The 10,000-nt window shown below is 44.6% G+C and overlaps 2 protein-coding genes across 3 annotated transcripts in view; both read right to left on the minus strand.

Moving 5' to 3' along the window:
• The window catches only part of soul5l (heme-binding protein soul5, like), a 5,130-nt gene extending 3,964 nt beyond the window's left edge, over positions 1-1,166 (minus strand). For both annotated transcript variants that reach the window (XR_013968902.1, XM_080852264.1), the window contains exons 1-2: positions 1,049-1,166; positions 13-72 (exon numbers count right to left, since the gene is read on the minus strand). Coding sequence is in view for 1 of the 2 variants with exons in the window: in XM_080852264.1 (XP_080708390.1) it covers positions 13-72; positions 1,049-1,068 (80 nt within the window). In the remaining variant the exon portion in view is untranslated. The remainder of the gene's footprint in view (positions 1-12; positions 73-1,048) is intronic.
• A 529-nt stretch (positions 1,167-1,695) lies between these two features.
• The window catches only part of gpr108 (G protein-coupled receptor 108), a 16,037-nt gene continuing 7,732 nt past the window's right edge, over positions 1,696-10,000 (minus strand). The window contains exons 10-18 of the mRNA XM_080851926.1: positions 8,988-9,063; positions 8,326-8,399; positions 6,851-6,968; positions 6,531-6,661; positions 5,995-6,038; positions 5,541-5,590; positions 5,136-5,219; positions 4,487-4,608; positions 1,696-3,859 (exon numbers count right to left, since the gene is read on the minus strand). Coding sequence (XP_080708052.1) covers positions 3,772-3,859; positions 4,487-4,608; positions 5,136-5,219; positions 5,541-5,590; positions 5,995-6,038; positions 6,531-6,661; positions 6,851-6,968; positions 8,326-8,399; positions 8,988-9,063 — 787 coding nt within the window. The 3' untranslated portion in view covers positions 1,696-3,771. The remainder of the gene's footprint in view (positions 3,860-4,486; positions 4,609-5,135; positions 5,220-5,540; positions 5,591-5,994; positions 6,039-6,530; positions 6,662-6,850; positions 6,969-8,325; positions 8,400-8,987; positions 9,064-10,000) is intronic.

Below are 10,000 nucleotides of genomic sequence, written 5' to 3' on the forward strand. Positions count from 1 at the left end.
TTTCTCGCTTACCCAACACCACTCTCTGCAGAGCCTAAAAACACCAACATCAGCAAACCAACAAGGAAGTCCCTGAGACAAAAAGCAACAAAAACAAACAGAAAGAGCTTAACGTACACAAACATGCCACCAGATGTTATACGTTTTATGGGATACAGAAAAAAAACGAACCTGACAATGTTATAATTAACTCTGTTGAGGGATAGAGAGCGAAATTATTAAAACGCAGTTAGAGGGCGAGAGAGCGAAGGAGATGTGCTGCGTCATTTTCACCAGTGCTGTCCCGGGTAAGCTGCGCGCGTGGGGTAAAACGAGGTCGATCTCAAAGCGCATAGGCGTTGACAACGCCACCTCGGCATCATCCTACATCACGCACCAACCAAAGCTGCAGTCCGGCTGGTTACAAGTGAGAATAAAGGGTCGGAAAACATAATGGCATAATATTAAAGATAGCTAAGCGAGGGACTACAGCCAGAGTCGTTCTCTGGAGTTCTTCCAGCGCTGGGTTGGCTCGGGCACTGGAACAATTCATTCTCTAGCTGCACGGCGTGGATATCTGTGGCTCTGTAATAGTGGCTGATTTAGGATCTCTCTCTGGCATAATATTAAAGACTCACATCGTCCCAAAGCTAAGCGAGGGACTCCACCAGAGCCGTTAGCTTCTGCACGTTGCGCCTCACTGCACTGCGGAGAAAGTTGACACCGCTGCAGGAGTCTCATCGGAGAAACCGAAAACCGTCACGCACAACTTTGATGTAGGACGCCAGGTCAGTGCAGTCATGCTTTGCACCATAAAATATCTCCACGCAGTAAAAACTGTTGTCTATGGCTAAGTATGTTAACTGCGTCGTTGGTAGATTACAAGTACATTTATTCAGGTTTACATGACCTTTGAGACTTTTATAGGGCACCCTATCCCTCCTATAAACATGGAATGTCCAGAGCAGTGTTTATAAGTAAAACAATAAATTAAAATTGACGTATCAGAAAGGACGCAGATGAAGGATAGAAAGATGATAATCACGCCGGCAGAAATAGTTATACTCACATTGTTAGAGACTGCACCATCACCCAGAAGATCAGGAATCTGGCTGTCTGTTGACGTTGCAAGGAAAAAAGGAAACTGGTTCCTCGCTCGCTCTGACAGTCTGACGTCGAAACAGCGGTTCCTGAGGGTGACTGGACGGACGGACGGGCGAACCTGGTCACGTTGGGCACAATATTGAGTTACGTGCGGGCACCGCGCCGAGCCTAGGTTAAATATGGCGTCACAACATTAATGCAGTATTCACTGTGACGGCGCACTTTTCGCTATAGGCATAAAATGTTAGAAAACTATTGAACAATCCTCGTTATGCGATTTATGTGTTTAATTACCAGATTCAAGGAATAGTTAAAAATAACTTTGCCTGTAGGCTAGAGCAGAACTAGAAAAAGAGGATGAGTTGTATTTATAGGGCATCATCAGGCTTGCGGTCATTGCGGGCCTGACCTAGGTGGATCTTACTTTTACCTCAGCCCTAAAAAATATTAGCTCTAGATAGTCACTTACTTTAATAGGTCCATTAGGCTTTAGCCATAATACCACTGCCAAAACCCTTATTATTAAGTGTTTGGTAAACAGTAAGCAGGCACATTTTTTTTTTTACACAAGAGGAAAACAAAAAAAAAAGCCAAGGACCACCAAAACACATTTAATTATTTTATTTCAAAAGACACGTAGAGAGACAGGACTGTAGCGGCCTTCTGACAGCAAGGCAAAATAAATGTCATGGGGGGGGGATTGATAAACATGGCCAGAATGATGGATGTCCTTCTTTCCTGGCTCCGATATTAAGTGGCAGACTCCATCAACATGGGAAAAAAAAAAACCCACAAAAAAATTTAAAAATACCCATTCAGCGTTACGGCCCAAACCAGACGTGTCTGCCCTCTTGAACACATCACAAATCACTTGCCAAGTTCCTTACAGCACATACAAAGCAGCTGAATAACGATATCACGAAACCTCAGAAAACATAAATGATATACCTACAATTAGATCCCTGCCTGGCTCTTTGATGTAAACACTGTCTGCTGAATTCCAGGTCTCACATAATAAAGGCCATTTCCCTCCCTCCTTATACTGAACTCCTTCGACCACAGACACACTTTCTTTGGCCTATTTTTTAAATTATTATTATTTCTTAAAATTACTGCCAGAGGGGGGGAAGCCAAACAAATAGGGTACTGCATTACACAGGTTAAGGTCATTCTGCCAACGCATTTAACCAACACAGTTTGGGCTGGGTTAAAACCACACACATGCACGCACACACACACGCACACGCACACACACACACACACACACACACACACACACACACACACACACACACACACACACACACACACACACACACACACACACACACACACACCTCAATGTATTTTCAAGAAAATACAAAATATATATATGTATGTATTTGCAAACAACACTAACGGTAAATGCCTCATGATGTTAAGCCTGTGGCGTCTCCACTTGCAACTGAGGCGTAACCAATTTACATACTGTCATCGTTCAGCCGAGTAGCTATTAACGGCCACAGATAATAGTTGGCCCCGCAGTCAGCCACTCACACCAAACCATCAAACAGAAAATATATAATCTTATTGAAAACACAACTGCAGCACATCAAATTAAAAAATAAAAATAAAAATGAACCACTTAAATAACAAATCATTTTGTTAGATGGATTTCTGAATAAAATAATGCAAGCCGAAATTATTGTTTAAAAGTTATGTCACATCTTTGGAATCTCACTATTCTCCCCTTCCTTAAGAGAGAGATAGATAGAGAGAGAGAGATAAATAGAGACAGAGATAGATAGATAATAGAGTGAGAGATAGAGAGAGAGATAAAAGAGAGAGAGAGAGAGAGAGAAAGGGAGAGAGATAGCGAGAGAGAAGGGGGGAAGACATAAGATAATAGAGATCAAGAGAGATAAAAGAGAGAGATAATAGAGAGAGAGATAGATAGAGAGAGATAGAGAGATAGATAATAGAGATCGAGAGAGAGAGATAGATAGATAGAGAGAGAGAGACAATAGAGAGAGAGAGAGATAGAGAGAGAGAGATAGAGAGATAGATAATAGAGATCGAGAGAGAGAGATAGATAGAGAGAGATATATATATATATAGAGAGAGAGATATAGAGAGAGAGAGAGAGAGAGAGAGAGAAAGAAAGGGAGGGGAGAGACAAAGCTAAGCAGAAATGCAACGACACTAAAAAAAAAGAAATAAATAAAAAAGCAGAACAAAGGAAAGAAAAACAACAACAACAACAACAGAAAATAACACCACCACCAGTTACTTCAAGGTCCTCTCCACATTGGTCCAAACCATTCATTACATGTTTGGGGGAGCACAGTTTCTGGAATGAACCACCGCAAGCCATCACAAAGGGTGGGAAATAAGGGGTAGGGGTATGCATGTGTGTGTGTGTGTGTGTGTGTGTGTGTGTGTGTGAAAGCTATAGGAAGGACCCAAAATCAAAAAGACGTTTCTATCGTTGCTTTTCATTAAGTCCATCCATTCCTTCACTACTCTCGTCTTTTCGTTTCTTTTGTTGTCGTGTTGCATAGCGACGCTGCGGGTGCCATGACAGCAGCCATGGTGTTGACCGTCAGCAGAAATGGTCACAAGGGGGGGGAGGAGTGTAAGAGTCCAGACTCCTCCCCCGTGTGTGCACGGGCGAATCAGGAATCATTGGTGGTGTAGGTAGGCGGGGTCTCATAAGGCAGCCTCTCTCTGTCGCTCGCGACCGTTTGACGTCTTCTTAACCTTAGTGATGCCCTCAAGAGCGCCAGACTCTGTCAAGCTGGAGAGAGAAAGAAAGAGGGAGGAAGAGAGAAAGAGGGAGGGAGGAAGGAATAGAGAAAGAGGAAGGAAGGAAGCGAGAAAGAGAGAAATAAGGAGGAAGAGAGAAAGAGGGAGGAAGAGAGAAAGAGGAAGAGAGAAAGAAGGAGGGAGGAAGGAAGAGAGAAAGAAGGATGAAGAGAGAAAGAGGGAGGAAGAGAGAAAGAAGGAGGGAGGAAGGAAGAGAGAAAATAGGAAGAGAGAAAGAAGGAGGAAGAGAGAATCAGGGAGGAAGAGAGAAAGAGGGAGGGAGGAAGGAAGAGAGAAAGAAGGATGAAGAGAGAAAGAAGGAGGAAGAGAAAAGTTAGGGGAACTAGAGGTATTGTGTGTCTTGCTTGGACAGGGACAGGCAGCAGCTCTTGCTGGTAAATACTTTACTGAGTGCTTTGACACTATGATTGTGCATACACCCAAGAATAAACAGTGCACACACACAAACACATACAGACAAATTTGGACATAAGCACACACACGCGCACACACGCTCACACACACGCTCACGCACATGCACACGAACACACACAGACACACACTCTCACTCACCCACACATACACAGACAGACACAGACACAGACACAGACACACTTACACTTCATCCATCTCCATGTCCTCCTCGTCCTGTGGCAGCTGCAGGTAAGGGTTGTTGGAGGCGGGCCGGAACTTGAACCCGGTCAGAACGAAGAAGATCAGAGTGGACACCTCCACCAGGAACTGGAGAAAGATGATAGATGGAACAGAAGGGGGGGAGAGGAAGGAGAGAAAAGGAGAGGGAGAAAGAGAGGGAGAGACAGAGAGAGAGAGAGATCGGGGGGAGAGAGAGGGAGAGAGCAAGAGAGAGAGGCAGGGAGAGGGAAGGGGGAGGAGAGAGGGGGAAGGAAAGAGAGGGAGGGGGAAGGAAAGAGAGGGAGGAGGGGAGGAGAGAGGGGGAAGGAGGAGAGAGAGAGAGGGTGGAGTTTTAGTAGACAGTGAATGGGACAGAGAAAAAAGAAAAAGGAAGATTGAACAGATAGAGAGGAAGGATGAGATCAAATAAAAAGGTTTAAAAACACACACAAACGCAAAGACACATCACTGCTCAGTCAGAATGAAAGGGTGACGTGGCCGTGAAGTCAGCAGCAACAGGCAGCAGCAGGACTGACCTCCTCTAGCACCACTGCCAATGGAGAGAGAGAGAGAGAGAGAGAGAGAGAGAGAGAGAGAGAGAGAGAGAGAGAGAGAGAGAGAGAGGAGAGACTCACCTCGTAGCACCACTGCCACTGGAAGGGCACGGTCACCTTCAGCAGGATGGCGATGATCCGCGTGAAGTAGATATAACACACGATCTGACAGGAGGACGAGAGGGAGGGAGGGGAGGAAGAAGAGAAGAAAAGATAGATAGATAGATAGATAAAAGGTCACACAGACAGAAAGGTAGATATACAGAGAGAGAGGGAGAGAAAGAGGCAGACAGCGAGATAGATAGACAGACAGATAGAGATAAATAGAAAGACACACAGACAGATAGATAGATAGATAGATAAACAGAGAGAGGGAGAGAGGGAAAGAGGGAGAGAGATAGACAGTTACAAAGAGAGTAATTATAAACTGTTTTGTCAGGTGTGTGATACTGTGATGTGTAAAAGCGAAGGGGGCGTTGTCCTCACCATGACATAGTAATGCCTGAAGAGCTTCAACTTCTCAAGGTTCATGGCAGCTGGAAGGAGACAGAGAGAGAGAGAGAGAGAGAGAGAGAGAGAGAGAGAGAGAGAGAGAAATGGGGGGAGAGAGAGGGAGAGGTTTAAAATACTCACTTACTGAACTAGTAATCTAGTAACCTTTACATTACTGCACCCTTCACACATCAGAACATACATCCCTCACAGAGAGAGAGAGCTAGAGAAAGATAGTGAGAGAGAGAGAGAGATAGAGAGCTTGAACACGAGCAAGAGATAAGCTCACGTGTCATGGGGGTTGGGGTAGTTTATGTAAAAATCCCAACAGCATGGGTGTGTGTGTTTGTGTAAAAATCCCCACGGTGTGTGTGTGTGTGTGTGTGTGTGTGTGTGTTTGTGTTAAAATCCCCACGGCGTGTGTGTGCTTGTGTGTGCTTGGTCTCACCTTTGCCATCAGTGGTTGAGGCCTCCTGTAGGTGCCGGATGGACCTGAGACAGAGACAGACAGATACAGACAGACAGACAGACAGACAGACAGACAGACAGACAGACAGACAGACAGACAGAAGTTTAGTAAAGATACAGACCAAAACTTCATAGCGTCTCACACACACACTATACTCCCTCAAAAGACACAAGCGCACACACGCTGACACACTTCTTACTCACAGAAAACAAAGTTCAACACACAAACACACACACAAACAGACACAAACACACACACAAACAGACACAAACACACACACACACACATAGACAAACTCACCAGACTACTGGGAAGAGGACACACACACACAGACACAGACACAGACACAGACACAAACACACACACACACACTACTGGGAAGAGGACACACACACACACACACACACACACACACACACACACACACACACACACACACACACACACACACACACACACCAGACTACTGGGAAGAGGACACACACACACAAGCACACACACACACACCCACTCACCAGACTACTGGGAAGAGGATGGCTCCACAGCAGATGAGGTCCACCAGGAAGAGGATCTCCTTCCACAGGGCGTACTCACTGGATCCCTCCTCCGTAGACTCAATGATGATGAAGGCCACATTCGCCAGTACCTGCACATCACACACACACACACACACACACACACACACAAATATGTGTTCATGCAGGCACTCATAGGCATATAGTAACACACCAACATCCCCCAAACAGACCAAAAATATTTGCACCCACAAAACAAAATGCAAACACACACACACATGCACGCGCAAACAAACACACACACACACACACACACACACCTGCAGTGGGATGACGATCATGAAGATCTTCTTCTCCTTGTCGGAGAGGATGTATTTGACGAAAGCCCAGCCAGTGCCGATCAGAGCCAGCGTGATGAAGAGTAGCGCCCCCTTCAGCCTGTAGAGAGAACAGTGGCCGAATAAACCGACATGAATTGACCCTTCGCTAAGCCACGCCCAAAAACCGCCCCAGGCCAATCGTAGTTTAGCAACGGGTAACTAAGCGCGGAGGACCTGACAAACTTTTGGCAAAGTGAAGATTCCGAAGCACTGTGCCTATGGGTTGTGCAAAACCGACAGCCGATACCCAAAGAGTTTGGAGGGTTTTCCATTCCCAAAACTCAATATGAGAAATGCCGTGAGTGGATAAAGAAGTGTGGGAGGCCCCAATCGCAGCTGAATGTTTACAAAAAAACACTTACATTTGCTTACAACAAGCTAATGTTAGCAAGCGAGCTAACTCATCTCAGTATTGATTGCATATAATTACGGTCCTTTGTTCACAATGCACATATTTTAACGTAAAATGAGACTATAACATACATATCTACTGTTCGCGTTTGACATACTGTTGAATGTATTTTGGCACTTTGTTAAGTGTCCAACATGAGGACAAGCTAATGTTATCAAGCTAGCGGATAGTTAACTCATCTCAGTATTGCTTGCAAATGATTACGGTTCTTTGTTTAGAATGCGTACATTTTAACGTAAAATAAAATGGTAAGAGACAAGATGCAGGCTCGCTTTGACATACTGTTCAGTATATTTTAGCATTTTGTTAAATGACGGCCGACACACAACTTCCCCAATCCGATTGCTGCTCTCCCTGTGTCAGTTCCTACGTGGGAGCATCAGGGGGGTTGCCGGAGGTTTCAATATGTATTTTCCCATTGTCTGACTTCGCGCAGATATCATGTATGTATCCCTCAAAAGCATACTGAAGCCCCTTTTGCCTCGTTCTTTCAGAGATCTCCCCTGAACTCCAGAAATTAGTTATTATCTCTCTGAGGACGTCAGATAACGGCACTTATCATTGAGATTGATATGCCAGGTACGAAAGCTTGTCAGGCGTAGCAACTGTAGTTAAGGTGGGCGGGGCTTAGCGAAGGGTGAATTGAATGACGGGAAATACATGACATTATACTAGACCCATGCATTTCACCAAAAGAATGAAATAACATTAAAGAAATGACATGTACTAGAGATGTGTGTAATGGTGTATAATTGTGACGGGTTTGTTTGTATTGTTTTGACACTGACAAATGTGTTTGCATGTATGTACGGTATATACTACGTGTGTATGTGTGATAATATGAGTTTGTGTACAATGTGTAATAATATGTATATAATTGTGTGTAGAATAATAACCATGATAATTATTAATAGTAAAAAAAATAACCATGTGTGTAAATTATTAGTTATCAGTCTCACACACACACACACACACACACACACACACACACACACACACTTACAAGTGCGTGATATAGTACATGACCGCCCAAGCTTCAATGGGATGACCCTCCGTATTGATGAAGTGGTAGTTTATCTACGAGAGAGAGAATTGAAAACGCGTTAACACATGTACCCACACGTACAGATATACTATGTTTGCACACAATCAATTAATGACTACAGTCAACATGTACACACACGTACAGATATACTATGTTTGCACACAATCAATTAATGACTACAGTCAACATGTACACACACGTACAGATATATTATGTATTTACACAAATATACTAATGACTACAGTCAACATTTACACACACGTACAGATGTACTATGCACGTATCGGTCAACCACTACCACCACTAGTGTGACTGAGCGAGCGAGTGAGTGAGCAAGTGTGTGTGTGTGTGTGTGTGTGTGTGTGTGTGTGTGTGTGTGTGTGTGTGTGTGTGTGTGTGTATGTGTGTATGTGAGCGAGTGAGCAAAGTGAGTGAGCAAGTGAGTGTGTGAACGAGTGTGTGTGTGTGCGTGTGTGTGAGCGAGTGAGTGGGCGAGTGTGTGAGCGAATGAGTGAGCCAGTGTGTGAGCGTGTGTGTGTGTGTGTGTGTGTGTGCGTGTGTGAGTGAGTGGGCCAGTGTGTAAGTGTGTGTGTGTGAGCGAGTGAGACGGGAAAACTCACACTGTGAAACACCAGAGAGATGGCCTTTGTGAATGCCAGAGCTGCCATAAGCCAGTGGATCTTAAACACGCTGTACCTGCAAAGCCAGATCACACACAATATGACGTTTTACATGTGCTAGATACAAAGAACACAATCACACAGTCACACATCTTCACAGTCACACAGTCACACAGTAACAGTCACACAGTTCTATATTTATTACACACGTGTAGACCCAGATGAGTGTGTGTGTGTGTGTGTGTGTGTACCGTTGGCTCATGAGTCGAAGTGTGAGTGTGTGTATGTGTACAAGTGCTTCATGAGTGTGTGTGTGTGTGTGTGTGTGTGTATGTGTCCCGGTGCTTCATGAGTGTTTAAACCCAGATGAGTGTTTAGACCCAGATGAGTGTGTGTGTACCGGAGCTTAATGTGTGTTTGTGTGTGTGTGTGTGTGTGTGTGTCCCGGTGCTTCATGAATGTTTAGACCCAGGTGAGTGTGTAGACCCAGATGAGTGTGTGTGTGTGTACCGGAGCTTAATTTGTGTGTGTGTGTGTGTGTGTGTTTGTGTGTGTGTGTATGTGTACAAGTGCTTCATGAGTGTGTATGAGTGTGTGTACCAGTGCTTAATGTGTGTATGAGTGTATGTTTGTGTGTGTGTGTGTTCCGGTGCTTCATGAGTGTGTAGACCCAGATGAGTGTGTGTGTGTGTGTGTGTATATTAGTGTGTGTGTATATTAGTGTGTGTGTGTGTACCGGTGCTTAATGAGTGTGTGTGTGTGTGTGTGTGTGTGTGTGTGTGTGTGTGTGTGTGTGTATATTAGTGTGTCTGTGTCTGTGTGTGTGTCTGTGTGTCTGTGTGTGTGTGTGTGTGTCTGTGTGTGTGTCTGTGTGTGTGTCTGTGTGTGTGTGTGTGTGTGTGCGTGTGTGTGTGTGTGTGTGTGTGTGTGTGTGTCTGTGTATATTAGTGTCTGTGTGTGTACCGGTGCTTAATGAGTGTGTGTGTGTGTGTGTGTGTGTATATTTGTGTGTC

The sequence above is a fragment of the Sprattus sprattus genome (assembly GCF_963457725.1).
Source record: "Sprattus sprattus genome assembly, chromosome: 1".
Classification (NCBI taxonomy): domain Eukaryota; kingdom Metazoa; phylum Chordata; class Actinopteri; order Clupeiformes; family Clupeidae; genus Sprattus; species Sprattus sprattus.